The sequence below is a fragment of the Equus quagga genome, chromosome 8 (genome assembly GCF_021613505.1).
Source record: "Equus quagga isolate Etosha38 chromosome 8, UCLA_HA_Equagga_1.0, whole genome shotgun sequence".
NCBI classification, from domain to species: domain Eukaryota; kingdom Metazoa; phylum Chordata; class Mammalia; order Perissodactyla; family Equidae; genus Equus; species Equus quagga.
In genome coordinates, this window is record NC_060274.1 from 95,049,996 (window position 1) to 95,066,966 (window position 16,971).

At 37.0% G+C, this 16,971-nt stretch overlaps 1 protein-coding gene across 2 annotated transcripts in view; it reads left to right on the forward strand.

Moving 5' to 3' along the window:
* The window catches only part of IFRD1 (interferon related developmental regulator 1), a 46,023-nt gene extending 30,697 nt beyond the window's left edge, over positions 1 to 15,326 (forward strand). For both annotated transcript variants that reach the window (XM_046669589.1, XM_046669588.1), the window contains exons 5-12: positions 919 to 1,076; positions 3,985 to 4,035; positions 4,122 to 4,300; positions 4,383 to 4,491; positions 9,829 to 9,963; positions 12,074 to 12,202; positions 12,610 to 12,705; positions 14,549 to 15,326. In XM_046669589.1, the coding sequence (XP_046525545.1) occupies positions 919 to 1,076; positions 3,985 to 4,035; positions 4,122 to 4,300; positions 4,383 to 4,491; positions 9,829 to 9,963; positions 12,074 to 12,202; positions 12,610 to 12,705; positions 14,549 to 14,638 (947 nt within the window). In that variant the 3' untranslated portion in view covers positions 14,639 to 15,326. The remainder of the gene's footprint in view (positions 1 to 918; positions 1,077 to 3,984; positions 4,036 to 4,121; positions 4,301 to 4,382; positions 4,492 to 9,828; positions 9,964 to 12,073; positions 12,203 to 12,609; positions 12,706 to 14,548) is intronic.
* Positions 15,327 to 16,971: the final 1,645 nt, after the last annotated feature.

Below are 16,971 nucleotides of genomic sequence, written 5' to 3' on the forward strand. Positions count from 1 at the left end.
GATTCGTCCTGAGCTAACATCTGTGCCAGTCTTCCTCTATTTTGTATGTGGGACGCCACCACAGCATGGTTTGATGAGCAGTGTGTAGGTCCATGCCCAGGATCCGAACCTGTGAACATGGGCCACCAAAGTGGAGCACACCCAACTAGGCCACAGGGCGGCCCCAAGAGGCCCTTGTTTTTAATCTCTTGTTGATTGATGGATTGATTGTGAGGGTGATTGGCCCTGAGCTAACATCTGTTGCCAGTCTTCCTCTTTTTGCTTGAGGAAGATTCTCACTGAGCAAACGTCTGTGCCAATATTCCTCTGTTTCACATGGGATGCCGCCATAGCATGGCTTAACGAGCGGTGCTACGTCTGCGCCTGGGATCTGAACCTGCGAACCTGGGCCACTGAAGTGGAGCATGCAAACTTAACCCACTATGCCACCAGCCCAGGCCCAATCCTTTATTTATTTAAAAAAATTTTTGTGGGGGAACCCTGAAGGTTTAGTTTACCTCATGGGCTGTGTACATCTGAAATGCTTGGGAGGTTAATTCAAGGGCTACTTGAGCACTATTCTACGAGTACATGAAGCATTTGGAAGGTCACACAAGGCTTGAAACACATTATTTTGCTGAACTGTTACAGTATCTCTTAAGATAGGTGTAATCTCCATTTTACAGATGAGGAAATTGGTTTGAGAATAAGAATAATTGAAGATCATTTGGTTAAAAAGTGGTGGATCTAGGATTTGAGTAGGGTCTGTTTCCAGAGTTAACCTCACTAGGTTTATAGCTCATGTGAAAGCCTGGAGCATAGTATGGGTTTCATAAGTTGGAGATGCCATTTTTAAACAAAACAAATTTTGGGAAATTGCTGCCTTAATAAGTCTACTGAAAACAATTTGTCATAGTTGCATCTTGGCTTCTTTTATAGGTAAAAGTGATGAGCAGCGTGCAGCTGCGGCGTTAGCGTCTGTCCTTTGTATTCAGTTGGGCCCTGGAATTGAAAGTGAAGAGGTTTTAAAAACTCTTGGACCGATCTTGAAGAAAATAATTTGTGATGGAACAGCTAGTATCCAGGCGAGGCAAACTGTAAGTATAAGATTTTTAAATTTGTAGATCTATCTAGGCATGACACCCAGACAGTCTGATGAATAATCTAGGAAAGCAGCATTTTTTTAAATAGTGACTTTTTATTAACATTTTACTCTCATTTCTCTTTTAGTTTTAGCAAGCAGACTCAATATGACAATTGTTTTCTTACATAGAGCATCCCAGATGGAGCAAATGTCTACATCTTTGAAATTGAAGATCATATACAGTCATGTGTTGCTTAATGACAGGGATATGTTCTGAGAAATGCATCATTAGGCAGTTTTGTTGTGTGGACATTATCATAGAGTGTACTTACACAAACCTAGATAGTATAGCTGTCTACACATCTAGGCTATACTATTGCATATGCTGCCTGTTGTTGACCGAAACATCTGTTACATGGTGCATGACTGTACTGATAGGAAATACAATATTGTGTTGAGTTATTTAGGATGACTGAAGGATAATTTTGATTGGAACTTAAAGATATGGTCTAGACAACATTTATTGTTTGGTTACTTTTTATTGGGTGTTTTAGAAACTTTTGGCAGCTGTGGCCTACAAGTCCTTATGAAAAGCTGAATGCTGTAATTTACATGGGTGGATTTGGTAGATGTAGGAAACTCTGATGTGTGAAATGTTCATCTGGTTTTGGGGTTTGGAAAAGCTTTCATTCTCTAATTCATATTTACCCCTTAGAACATTTGACTTTAGATTGTAGGTTTTGGGCTTTTTTTGTTGTTTGTCTTTGGTGTGCTAATAAGTGGTTTAAATGATCACATGCGCGTGAATCTTAATGGAGCTTACGAATCTTAAGAGTCTTAATGGATCTTAAGAATTTAATCCTAGTGGTTTTGAATCTCAAAGCTGTTTTCCTAACAAGAGAACCAGTTCAAGTTTGAAACTTTTTAATACTGATTATTCAAATTAGCTTCCTCATTAGTATTACTTAAGGCAAATGATGTTAATCTTTATATCAGATAAACCCTGAATCCTTGATAAAAGTTTATTTCTCGTTCGTATCACTTTCCATTACAACAAGTTGGCAGGGTCCCTAGGCATCCGTCCTGCAGCTCTGCCCTACTTCTACGCCCTCTCCAAATGGCAGCTGTGGTAGCTAGGTGGGAAGGCAAGAGGACAGAGGCACATCTCTTCTGCAGCGAGTTTCTTGGTCTTACCGCCTGCATGGAATACAGCTTCCCCTGTCTGGCTGTTTCCCCTGGAGGCAAAGAAGTAGGAGTTTGGTGACTTCATAGGAATCTCTGCCCTCCAGTAGTTAGTAATCCTAAAGTATCTAATTAAGATTTTGCTATTTACCTTTCTTTCCCCCCCCTTTTTGGGTAGTTTCATGCAACTTTAGGGGTATTTAAAATGTTCGACAGAAAACACTGTTAGATATTTGGAGCGATCATTTAATTTTGGTTGTGTGTGAATTTGTTGTGGTCATTTAAAGGCATGTTCTTCAAAGCCTTTTTCTTCGTACTTACTCTTGCTATGAATTTTTTTTAAAAAACTTAGCGGCCTTCTGCATATTAGCAGAAGAATCTTTATTAAATGTAGGCAGTTGTAATTTTTAATCTACCGTTTCTCTTAGAATAATCAAAAGGAGAAATGTGGTCTTGCTTCTGCTGCTTACTTAGGAGAAAGAAGAGATACAGATTGAAATTTTCCTTTACTGAGAATAATGCTTAGACTGCTTTTTAATTTTAACAATGTCTGATTTTTACCAGGATGAAATAACATAAAATAGTGACACCAAGCAGATTAATATCGCAGGTGTCCTCACAGTACCGGAACAGGACGAGCTGAAACTTGGGCATGTGAATGGTGACTTTAAAGACTTAAGCTTTAGGGGTACTTGGAACACCATGAAGGAATTTTTAGTGACAACATATAGAGAAAAGGGAAATGGAGAATAATAAAATGTCACAAATTTTTATATGATTAATTTGTTAAGAGTAGTGTTCTGAAAATCGATGTTTTTCTGTTTATATTGCAAGCAGATTATTTGCGTATAAATATTGTCTTGAGTCGATTTCATTAGGTAAGCTTTACCTTGATAAACTTGTAGTGTACCCACTTGTTTAGCTTTTTTCCCCCCAACAAAAGGATTCCTGACTTCTTTTCAACATATTCCAAAATAAGTAAAATCTGAGTTAATGAGATCCTTCTTTAGGTGGAAAGTTTGAGAACAGTTATTTAAATTTTATGAGATTTCTCCTCCTGTTTGCTCATTTTTTGGAAGCTAATTTTTTTGGGGAATTGTCATAGTAGAGTTTACGTGTAAGCAAATGAATATACAGTCATGCGCTGCATAATGGCGTTTTGGTTGATGATGGGCTACATATATGGTAGTTGTCCCATTAGGGTAGTACCATATAGCCTAGGTGTGCAGTAGGCTATACCATCTAGGTTTGTGTAAGGATGCTCTATGATGATCGCACAGTGACGAAAGCACCAGTGACACATTTCTCAGAACATATCCCTGTCGTTAAGCAATGCATAAACTGTAAGTGGTTTTAAAAGCTTAAAAAACTATGGCAAACTTAATGTGTTTTAAAGACTTTTAATAGAATAGGTTTCTTCATCACAAATGTCCAAACTTAATTTCTGACTTTGAGTTGGAGTTGAAGTTTGAAATGATCTGCTAGGTTAATGAAGGAAGACCCGAGAGAAATGGAATAACTTTCCTAAAGTTGTACTCTGATTTTGGTAGCAGAGTGTGTGCTAAGACCCACTTCCCTTGAGTCTTGATCCTATGTTCCCTCTCTCTTTTTATACTATGCTTGGGACCTAATGTAGTTATGTAGTTGAGAAAATTTTCACATTGAACTGTAGAAGCAGCAAGATATAAATTAATAAGAAAATGACAAACATTAATATCTGAATTTGCTTTTTTTTTTAGTGCGCAACTTGCTTTGGTGTTTGCTCTTTTATTGCCACAGATGACATTACTGTAAGTAGAAGACCTTTGACTCTAGTTATTTGCACATTTCTAATTTAAGAGGGTAATTTCATATCCTTATCTTATTCATATATTAGGAGCTGTATTCAACTCTGGAATGTTTGGAAAATATCTTCACCAAGTCCTATCTCAAAGAGAAAAATACTAATGTTGTTTGCAGCACCCCTAATACAGTGCTTCATATTAGCTCACTTCTCGCATGGACATTATTACTGACCATATGCCCAATTAATGAAGTGAAGAAAAAGCTTGAGATGTATGTATGTTTAGTTTCACATTTTATAAAAACATTTCTTGACATCGTTGTGTTCACATAGTAATGACTAACTATTTTCTAGGCATTTCCATAAACTTCCAAGCCTCCTCTCTTCTGATGATGTAAACATGAGAATAGCTGCTGGTGAATCTTTGGCACTTCTCTTTGAATTGGCCAGAGGAATGGATAGTGTAAGTATCTGATGAGTAGAGGAAAAAGCTTGTGTCACAAGTACCATTGTTCTTTCATTACCTTCACAGTTAGGAGTTGGGTGATAACTTTGGAGCATGGCCAGCTTGAGAACCAAGTGATTAATTGCCCTGCTTCTTGGCAGTGGTGTTGTAATACTTTTTAGAACATAAACCAATAAGGGCTGGTTAGAGCAACATTTGAGTGAAGTTCATTACACTTAATTGTTGCTCTGTATAAAACTAAAGTTTAGGGATGCACTCTACTACCCATGGAGAGAGTTGTGTCTAGTATAGTTTCTGTGAAGGTACTTGGTTTTCTCAGCCAAGGGACACATGAAGGTAATTCAGGCATGGATGCTTTATAATAAATGTCAGACAAATGGATGAATTATTAAGTCGGCATGGATTTGGGATCAGATGAATTTAGTCATCGTTTAATTTCTCTAGGTCAAAGACGGAAGTAAATATGGCCCTTTAGATGAGATGTGCTTAGCAGTTGTTCATTGTGTTCAGTGCTCCTGGATATTCATTACCACCATTTGGCTTTTTGAGTTTGTGATAGGTAACCTGCTGTCCTGCTAGTGTTCCAGGTTTAGGACTGAAAGTCCTGTGTTCTAGGAGACCTCTCAGGCATTTGGTTACCCTGGTTTGTGACCTCTATTGTGAACCTTGGGTTATTTACTAGGTGCTTTTTAATTTAAGGAGAAAGATTGTATTTCCAGAATGAAACTTTTTGTGCTATTAAAGAAGTTATTTGACAGTGAATAATTTCAGATAGGATTAATGCATGTTGTGGGTTGCTTTAGTCCATCACATTCCATTCTAGGCCTGTGTTTAAATGCAGTTTAAATTATGCATGTTGAATTTGCTTGTTTAAATTTGTGTAAACATAAATATGTTACCACCCACATATCTTATGTTCTCTGGCTTAATAAATTACATGAGATAGTCAGGAGAACTCATCCAAACGTGTTAAATTTGACCTAAGTTCTTGACAAGGATAAAAATGAACCTGGTTATAAAAACGGAACCTAGTGTTTTGTTTGCTGTTTTTGTTGAGTAAATAAACTTTTTGAAAGGAGTGAGTGTGTGGTGGTGGTGGTGGCGATTAAATCAGGTGTTGATGAATACATAGGTTGATTAAAATTAGAGTTTGTAGCAAACGTGGCATTGAATTATTTGGAGCCTTTTGCTAACATAATTATTTTGTGATGTTATTAACCTGGAAATCTAGCAGTATGATGAATTCTGCCTGGGAGACTTAGAAAAAAACTTCTGAAGAGCTGACTTTTAGGTTGAGTTTTTAGGAATGAGTTGGTGAAATATTAGTAAAAGCTATTTGTTCAAAGTTGACCCGAGGAATTAGTAATCCTTGAGAGCTCTCTTAGTTTACTAGGCGTGTTTGCCATATAACCAAGTAGATAAGAGTACACTCTGTAGCCGCACTGCCTAAGTTCAGATCTCTCTTCTGCCCTTACTAGTTGGGTGATGTTGGGTGACTTCTTATTCCTTAGTATCCTTAGCTTTAAAATGGAGAAAGTAATAGTAACTACCTCGTAGGGTTGTTGAGAATGCATGGCGGGTACAGTATAAATAGTAGCTGTTACTGTACAGTCATGTGTTGCTTAACAATGGGGATATGTTCTGAGAAATGTGTGCTTAGGGGATTTCGTCATGCAAACATCATAGAATGTACTGAAGGGATCAAAATTTGCCCCCTCACAATGTGTCTCTTTAACGTGAGGATTATTTTAGGCTGATTATTTTTATTTATTTATTTCCTTTTTCATGAGGAAGATTGCCCCTGAGCTAATGTCTTTTGCCAATCTTCCTCTTTTTGCATGAGGAAGATTGTCCCTGAGCTAGCATCTGTGCCAGTTCTCTATTTTGTATATGGGACACTGCCACAACATGGTTTGATAAGTGGTGTGTAAGTCCACGCCCAGGATCCAAACCTGTGAACCTTGGCTGCTGAAGTGGAGCACACGAACTTAACTACTACGCCACTGGGCTGGCCCCTAGGCTGATTGTTTTTATTTATTTATTTTTTTTAAAGATTTTATTTTTCCTTTTTCTCCCCAAAGCCCCCTAGTACATAGTTGCATATATTTTAGTTGTGGGTCCTTCTAGGTGTGGTACGGGGGATGCTGCCTCAGCATAGCATGATGAGCAGTGCCATGTCCGTGCCCAGGATTCGAATCTGTGAAACCCTGGGCCGCTGAAGCAAAGCCTGCAAACTTAACCACTTGGCCACAGGGCCTAGGCTGATTATTTTTAAGGAACAAAAGACTCAAAGTTTTTCTTGTTACCTCCCCCTGAACTGCCTGAAAGAATTCAGATAAAAAACCTGTCTTAGGAAGTGACATATCACCTTACCATAACATAAACTAGGTGGTAGGCAGGGAAGAACCTAGCAGAGCCTGTTTGTTTGGCTCCCCTCTGTGTTCTGTTTCTGAGTGGCCAAACATCTGCTCCTTTTTGCTTGCCTGTGAATTGCCTTCCCTCCTCTTGAAGTCCCCGACTCTCCTCACCCCCGACATTTTCTTTTTGTCGTTAGCTGAGAATGGTATTTAAAGTGAGGGCTTTGGCTATTTTGGAGAGTTAACTCGATTTTCTTGGGTTTCTCCCATGTATACATTAAACTGTTGTTTTTCTCCTGTTAATCTATCACGTGTCAATTTAATTCTTAGATCAGTCAGAAGAACCTAGAAGGGTAGAAGAAAATTTCTTCCTCCCCTACAAACCTAGATGGTATAGCTTACTACACACCTAAGCTGTGTGCTATTATCTCAGGGGACTACCATCGTATATGTGGTCTGTCATTGACCAAAATGTTGTTAAGGCAGTGCATGACTAATTGTTAATTGAATTGAGTATTACCTCCCCCTCTTTGGCAGTATTCTAGTAGTAGCTTTTTAGGAGCTCTCTCGGGTGAATTAAAATAAGACAAAGCCTATCTAGTAGGCAGAATTACAGATCTCGGGGCCACATGATGTGTTTACTCAGGAAGATAGACCAAAATACAGTACAGTCTGACCTTCTCTAATTCTCCCTATTCCATCTCCCACCTAACCTGACAGGGGAAGTGCTGTAGGAGAGAGAGAGACACACACAGACAGACAAACAAACATGCATCTTGTGTGATAATGCTTATTTTCTTTTTATTTTTGATAAGAGTTAAGGTGTGTTTGTACCTCCAGGGGCCCTTCTCTATTTGTCCCTGAGTGTGCAGGTCTTCTGAGTACAGTGGTACAGTCATACATTGCTTAGCTAGGGGGATGCGTTCTGAGAAATGTGTTATCAGGCAGTGTCATTGTTGTGTGAACATCATAAAGTGTACTTACGCAAGCCTAGATGGTATAGCCTGTGCTGTACGGTATTAACCTATGGGACCACCGTCATACGTGTGGCCTGTGCTTGACCAAAGTGTCGTTTTGCAGCACCCAACTATAGGTTATCCTAGACTCCAATAAATTGCTTTTGGATGCTATTTATGGACTATTTTTGTTATATTTACATTTTCTTTCTTTTTAATGCACTGCTCATTTTATGGAGACATTTCTCTAAGATATTAACATTTTTCCAAGTTGGTGCTGTGTTGAATTCAGTGATTCAGACTATAAAACTACATTGAGTTTTATTGATTGCTGAGCTCACTTAGAGCAGATTTCTCAGCCTCAGGACTGTTGATATACTGGTCTGGATAATTTTTTGTTGTTGGAAAGGGGCGCTGTCTTGTGCATTTTAGGGTGTTTAGCAGCATCCCTGGCCACGTACCCACTAGATGCCAGTAGCAACTTCTACCCTGGATGTGACAACCAAAAACTGTCTCCAGACATAGCCAAATGTTCCCTGGGAGGTAAGATTGTTGAGAACCATTGGCAGTGGTTCCCAGTTCTTAGAGCAAATTAAGGTAATGTGTAGAGTTTTCTTAATTTTTGGTTTATTTGTCCACATGTATTTTTAAATCTTCCATACTTTTTTTTTTTGTCAAAGAACAAGTAGCCAATGAAACGAGTAGGAAACTGCCAGTGCTTGAATGTACTTGTTTCTACAAGTACAACTCTTCCCATCCTGTTATGATGGAATCAGATTGATTGGAATTTAAACATAGAGATCAACATAACTTTGATCTGTTTTACGTACCTTATCAGCTTTGATAATTGCTATTCTAGATGCAAATCTTAAAGAGGGTTGTCTCCAGCTAACTCAGACATAGGAGGTTGAATTGGAACATTTAAAGAAAACATTCATTAGGACAATTAATAATAAACAATGTAAAATATTGACAGTAAGGAAATATTTGTGTATTTGAAGTTAGAATATCTGTTGTGTTAATTTCAAGCTTATTTTCCACAAGTATAATAATCTTTTTTATTTTAGACATTAAAAGAAATACATTTATATTTTTTGAGATTAAACAGTTATATATAAAATTTGAAGAATGCCCAGAATAAGAGCTGCTTATTTTAATAGAATAAGTTAGATGATTATTACCACTAGTGCAAAAAATGTTAAACAGGCACTAATACCTAGAATTGGAAGTTGTTCAACCTTCTGGCTTCTATAAGTGTCTACTTTAGTTTTGGTCAGCTAAATAACTTTGAATCACTTTTAGTTTTTAATATGGTTGTCAAATGTAGTTAGGGAATAAAAGTACCCAAAATAAAGAAACTTCATGAAAATATAGCCACTTAAACTGTTACAAGAAGCCCATAGTCAACTCAAGGTAATAGCAAACAGTAATGTATTTTGTGGCTTTCCTCCAAAAGGGATTTAAAAATCTCCCTACCTTAAATAATTTAATCACCCAATTTGTGCGCCTGATGTAAATGCTTTATTGCTTATTTGAAATATGGCCAGTAAATTAGAAATTAGTTACTTTAAAAAGCATTACTAATAGCTTGTACTTTTGGAATTAGAATGTTTGGAATTCTGGGAATGTGTGCTTTGGGGAGCCAAATAATAGAAGATATATTGATGTATGCGTATCTGACTTGCACTGAACTTCTTTGAAATTTCAGCAATGTCTTGAATACAGTAGGAGCACAATAAGCATTTGTTGAATGCATCTGCATATACTTGGAAGGGGAATTTAATTGTTTGGTGAAAGTATATCATCTTATAGTCAGCATTTCTGGATTAAATTTTTGCATGATAATATAAATGTGATTATGTATGCGTGTGTGCCAAGGTCTCTAAACAGCTCAAAGATTTATCCTGCTCTGTGCAGTGCTGCTGGATAGTTTCCAAGGTGGACTGTTCTTTGTTAGCTCTAGAAGCGGTTGGGGGAAAAAAAAAATAAAAATGTAAACCAAATTGTTTTTTCCTGAGCAGGACTTTTTTTACGAAGACATGGAATCTTTGACTCAGATACTTAGGGCTTTGGCTACAGATGGAAATAAGCACCGGGCCAAAGTGGACAAGAGAAAGCAGCGATCGGTGTTCAGAGACATCCTGAGGGCGGTGGAGGTAGGCCTCTTGATGCTGTATTGGCTACTCATTTTGAAATTGGATTGTTTCATGCTGTACTTGACAACTGGCTCGTTTTGTTGATTGATCTTACAATTTCCTAATTTTAAGACTCAGTGGATTTTTACCAACATAAATGAAGACTTTTTTTTTAAACAAGGGAAAATTTAATTCTAATGTATAATTTTTGAGTTAAAAAAATCAGAAAGAGTCATAATGACGGAAATGTATTTCACCTTGGTGTATTTGCCATCGCTTAAGCAATGGTGCTTGCTTAGCACATATGTACTTAGTATAGTGTTTTTTGTGAATAGTAAATTATTGCTTACTCCTCAGTACCTTTAAGCAAAGACCTTTGTGATCTCCCCGGGAAAGAATAGGAAGTGAAGAAGTGGAGATAGTGTGTCTTGACTATTCTTTTAAAAAATGTACTGTAATGGGAAGAGGAAGAGAGTTGATCTTTAGATTGTGGCAGAGTTTGTTATTTTGTTTTGTTTTAGAAGCTCAAGATAGTTTATGCGAGAAGGAACCAATGAAGAAAGGAGCATTTGGAATAGAAGTGAAAGATTGGGAGTATGATGTGGTTAAAGAATAATGATTAGCCTTGAACTGGGGAGGAGAGTCTGTCTATCTGATTTAGGAGACAGGAATAGGTAAGGATGCAAATGAGTCTATAGAGAGTTCTTTCCTGCTGTCTCAGTGTTTCCTGAAATAAGGCTTAAATTATAGAATCTTACTCTTTTTTTTTGAGCTGCTGTAACAGATCAGGCAATGGATATGCTTTTCACGCATGCTCTATCTTACACCTCTAATAACCCTATGTGATATAGGTATAGATTAGCCACATTTTATAGACAAGGGGACAGATCCAAAGAGGTTAAATTACTTGCCAAAGTCACAAGCCAGTGAGTAACACACCCATGTAAGTCTAGAGTTCTCATTCTTTACTACTACATTGTATGCTATGTCTGCTGAAAGAAAAGGGGGCTCGGTAGATGTGGGGAAGGCGATTGGAGTGGTCCCTACGCCCATCAAGCTCCGTCCCCTTCTTTCTCCTGTCTTTGTTGCTATCGGCTGTTCCCTTCCTTGTTAGTCTTCCATATTCATGATTCGTCAAAGAATGGAACAGCCATTTTTTTTTCATCTCAAATTCTGTCACCATTCTGGATGACTTCTCTGTCCATTTGGAAAATCCTATGCTATGTTTGTGTCAGTGGCCTTTACTTCCATTTCACTGGGGCCTACCTCCCATAGTTATGCTTTAGAAATTGTCTTCTGGCAAAATTGTTTCATCTCTGAAATCTTAAACTGAGATATTACCTCTCGTTTTCTTCATAAGCCTGTTCTTAGACCCTCAGAGCCCTCTGCTTGTTGGCCCTCTGCTTTTTGGTTGGTCTGTTAACCCATTTGTGTTCTCTTCCTTTCCTAGATCCCTACTGGCCCTCAGGTCCACCACTGGCTTGTTGGGGGCATTTTGTATTTCTCTCTTTTTTTCTTTTTTTTTTTTTTTTGAGGAAGATTAGCCCTGGGCTAACTAAGGCCAATCCTCCTCTTTTTGCTGAGGAAAACTGGCCCTGAGCTAACATCCATGCCCATCTTCCTCTACTTTATACATGAGACGCCTACCACAGCATGGCTTTTGCTAAGCCATGCCATGTCCACACCCAGGATCTGAACCAGTGAACCCCGGGCTGCTGAGAAGCAGAACGTGCGAACTTAACTGCTCTGCCACTGGGCTGGCCGTGGCATTTTGTCTTTCTGACTTGTCCTGCAACCTTCTCTGTCTCCTCATCCCACCCCTCAGTCCTAGACCAGTACACATAGCTGACTTTTCTCAAGTTTGTTGAGTGCTATCAAAATTTAAAAACATTCACAGCACTATGGTTTTGCCATTAATATTTCCCCAGTCCAAGTTGTGCCTTAAAGTCTACCACAACTCTATATAGGTTAGTACTTTTTACTCTGTTCACATTCAGAGATGGAGGTATCCATTTAAACCATATTGTCCACTTATCTTCACATGTATATGTCTATTTAGAAACTGTATTTATGTAGGATCTCTTTAGGCCATTTTAGGTCCTCTTATAATTTTGTTTCTTCTGTTGGTTAGGAACGGGATTTTCCAACAGAAACTGTTAAATTTGGTCCTGAACGCATGTATATTGATTGTTGGGTCAAAAAACATACCTATGACACCTTTAAGGAGGTTCTTGGATCGGGGATGCAGTACCACTTGCAGGTGAGTGGGTGACCTCCTTTCTATATGTTTGCTTTTAAATTAGGGAACGGTTTTGAATGTAGCTCACTTAATTGGCTTTTGAAGTTAGTTAAATATACAGAATGCTCTCCAGATGATACAAAACAGTAAGTTCATTTTTGAAATTAAAATTGAATAAATATGAAACTTTTTTTTGTATTGAATGTCTAGTGGAGCACTATTGATATCTTTGTATGAAAGCAAATCGTTTGACATAGCTTTCTTGGATTCAAGGTATTGGAATACAATTTGGTCTTGTGAGAAACAGAAAATAAGTGACCTAAGTTCATATTTATAAGCTCCACATAACTTCTAATCAGATTTTACTTTATGTAATAAAAAAGAGCTGATACTTAATACTGAGCCTGTTATCTTTTCCTTTACCTAAGTCAAATGAATTTCTTCGCAATGTATTTGAACTTGGACCCCCGGTGATGCTTGATGCTGCAATGCTTAAAACAATGAAGATTTCTCGTTTTGAAAGGGTAGGTTTTATTTTGTTTTCAGCAGAACTGAATGCACCAAGGAAAAGCAGAGCCAGAGCTTTGATTCCGTCAGGTGACCAGTAGTCAGCAGCGTCTGTGGGGTTTTACTTCTTCATGATTCCATCATAGAATAGCTGTACTGCAAGTGTAGAAGCTTTACTGCCCTTCTAGTGGGGGAGTTTAATGAAAACTTTTTACACATAATTCTGTTATCTTAACATAGAAACTATTTTCACCTTTTGTTTTATTTTATTCTATGAAGTTTTATAATTAGGAATAAAAATTTACACCGTGCTTCTTTGGTACCAGATAACAATCTGCTTAGTGAGTACCAGACTCATTTTACAAATGAGGAAACTGAAGTGCTCAGAGAGTTTGCCTCATTAAATAGTAAATAATGTTATTTTCACTTAACATTCCAAAATTCCTTAATTGCATTTTTATTTGTTTAGTGAAGTAAAATTCACAGAATATAAACTATTTTAAAGTGTACAATTCAGTGATGTTTAGTATGTTCACAGTGTTGTACAACCATCACCTCTTAACTAGTTCCAAAACATTTCATCACGTCAGAAGGAAATTTATAGCCATTAAGCAGTCTCTCCCCATCTCCCTCCTCCCCCTGGCTGCTAGCAACCACTAATGTGCTTTCTGTCTCTGGATGTACCTGTGCTGGGTATTTCATAGAAATAGAATCATCTAACATGTGGCCTCTTGTGTCTGGCTTTCTTCACCTAGCATAATGTTGCTGAGGTTCTTGCATATTGTAGCAGGTGTCAGTACTGCAGTCATTTTTGTGGCTAAGATTCCCTTTTACGGATAGACCACATGTTTATCCGTTCATCAATTGATGGACATTTAGGTTGTTTCCACTTTTTGCCCCCTTGTGAATGGTTCTACTACGAACATTTGTGTACAAGTGTTTGTTAGAGTACCTGTTTTCACTTTTTTTAGGTGTATACTTAGGAATTGGAATTGCTAGGTCATACGGTAATTTTATGTTTAACTTTTTAAGGAACTATCAAACTCTTTTCTACAGCATCTGCACCCTTTTATATTCCCACCAGCGGTGTATGAGGGTTCCAATTTCTACATCCTTACCAACACTTATTATTCTCTGTTTTTTTTTTTTATTTTAAATTATAGCCATCTTAGTGGGCATGAAGTGCTTAATTAGATGTTTATAGGATCTTTAAATTTAATCATTTTTATGGCCACATAATTGATTGTCGGGTTTTTAGTAAATATTAATATTCTTACATACCTTTCTCTTTTGAATTATTTTTTGGAAGAAATCCTTGCATGGGAGTATGGGGCTGGATTATGACTTTTGGATATGTATTGCCAAATTACCTTCTAGAGGTGTTCTATCATTTTTAATTGTTTCCAGCAATGAGTGAAAGCATGTAGCTAATACACACATATTTGACAGCATTGAGTTTTATAATTTTAAAAATTTGTTAATTTAATTGGTATTAAAATGGAACCTCATTGTATTTTTCCTTATTTTAGTTTACAGTATGGTTGGACATTTTATTCACATTAGTCCATGATTTGCCTTCTCCTTGATCAGATTAAATGTTCATATATTTTTTTCACTGGTATTTTCTTGGTATTTTACGTATTTGGTTAGTACTTTTCTTAATATAGCTAGCCATTAACTATTATATGTGTTAATTTTCCCACTTGTTCATTTTGTGTGTGAGTTTTATAAACATTTAAAATATTTATAGGGCTGAATTAGTTCATTTCTTTCCTTTGTGATTTGTATTTATAATTTTTTATAATTTTATGAGAATGTCTTAAGCCTTGGTGACTCACATATATTTTCCTTTTGTTTTAGCACTTATATAATTCTGCAGCCTTCAAAGCTCGAACAAAAGCTCGAAGCAAATGTCGAGATAAGAGAGCAGATGTTGGAGAATTCTTCTAGATTTTCAGCACTTGAAGACTACTTTCTAATTTCTAATTTTTTCCCTTTTTTTTTTTTGTAACTTTCAATGTATTTAAACTCTAGAGGCAGTTTTTATCTTGGGTCAACATAGGTTTTGTAGCAGAGGTTATATTACTTATAATTTAATGTACAGTGTTGCAAATGGTGAATTCTGATTATTGAATAGTCTCTGAATATAATCTGTAAACATGAATAAAGTATTTGTAGTGTTTGGTCATTTTCTGTTATGAAGAGAGCAGAAATTGGAGATTTCACATGATTTCAGGAAGAGAAAAAACTCTTGGCCAAGGTTAAAATTTCTTATGCTGTGGTTGTCAGAAATATTGATTGTAATAATATAGATATACAAGGTATTTAACTTAAAATCTTAGACAAATGAGTTTTGGATACAATTTTGGGAGATGGTTCTTCTGGAAATGCTGCTATATTTTTAATTTCAAATGAAACCTAATAATTTTAATTTTGTCACTGGGATCAACAAAGGGAATCATACCGTGAGACCTTACAGCTGCGCTTAAGTGCAGTCCAGCTATTGGGAGTTCATGATGAGTTAGCATATGCCAGAAAGGGTGCTAACCTTGACCTCTGAGGGCAGTAACACTAGTTTTATCTGCTGTGTAAGACCTTGTACTCTTTATTTTGAAATAAAAATCTTTTCACACTAAAAGTGCTTCTTTTCTAATAGAATAAACAGTATTTATAGGTTTGAGGTACAGAGCTCAAAATGACCAAGCCAGGTAGGGAGAGAGTGAGACAAAACGTACTTTGTATATTTGGAAACATGAAAATAGATGAAAAAAATGAAGCAATGTATCATTGGGATTCCAGCTAATGACTTTTAAGACTACTGCTGCTTGGATACCCATGTGAGGTGATTTTTCACTTTATGAAATGCATTTTGAAAATGTATTCGGATTTTATTGTTAAACTATATGAAAATGACATTGCACAGGCAACATCTGCAGTTTAGAATTCATAGACTTATTTCTTTGACGTTAGTGCAGAAAACAGTGATAAAGAGGCATGAGGGTTGGAGAAGCTTGTACACTGTAGAGAAGTACCAAAATCACCAGAGGTGTTTTTTTCCAAACTAGCGTTCTTCCTCTCCCACTTCCCCAACAGCAGCTGGAAGGTCTGATGTGCCCTCTAGTTGAAAATCATTGGCTGGCTATAGAGTCCCTGCTGGGAGTGTGAGTTCTATCCTCAGATGCAGTGCAGTGGAAAATTCATTGGGAATCTAGAACTTGGGTTCCCCAGTTGTCACTTAGTCATATCCAAGTAGGTTAGAACTCACAGGAAAGAGATTGCATGGTGTTTTTTTTCTAGATTTTAAATTTCATATATGCCTACATATTTTTAAATAAAAATGAGTTTTTATTGAAGTGATATGTATACATACTTTAATAGTACTTCAAGGCTTATAAGGAAAAGAGCTCCCTGCTCCATTCTTTCCCATTTCTCAGGCCCATCCCAGGAAGCATTTCAGCCTTTAGGTTTTTTCCTAGTACTTTGGTTTCTGGTTTCTAATATGCTTCTACACGTAGTTACTTTTAGACATCTGACAATTTCCTATTTGATAGGTGAAAATTTCTGCCTTTTTACTTTTCCTCATTCTCCCAGTGCATCATTGTTTGCATCATAGCATATTTCCATGTTCATTACTGAGCTAGATAGTTACTGTGCGTACATTTCTATTCTCAGAAGATTTTATCTTAGTTTTACATACACATCACTAAATCTTCCAGATCAGTCCCAAATTAATGTATAAAACTCTTCTTGAATCTGTTTTCCACATGCTCAAAGTCCAGCAGAACGCTTGTTTCTTGTTTCCGTCTGGACTAATTTCTCTGTCATCCTAGTATACATCTGTTTCCCGAAACTTTGGCATCCTGGGATTTGTTGTCTTCTCTTTAGGGTTGGATGTCACATTTCCAGGACCCCATGTCTTCAATATTAGATTATTTTCTTGTTAAAGTGGAACACTTCCTTCAGTAACTTCTGGGACTGGCTACATGGGAGGTTGGTTATTTTGAAACTTTGAAACATAGTTTGGCTTGGTATATGAAATTCCAGGTAGAAAATCAAATGTGAAATTTTGAAGGCATTGCTCTATTGTCTTCTAGTTGTCATGTGTTGCAATATCTGATACAATTTTTATTTCTGATTTCTTTTGCTTTTAGAATCACTTTGTCTCTAGCGTTTTAAGGACTCTGGTAATCTGGAAAGTGTTTTTAAGTTCTTGGCCATGCTCTCGCTCCCTTTTCCCCATACACATTTTCTTTCTTCTGAAACTCCGTAAAGTACTAGAGTTG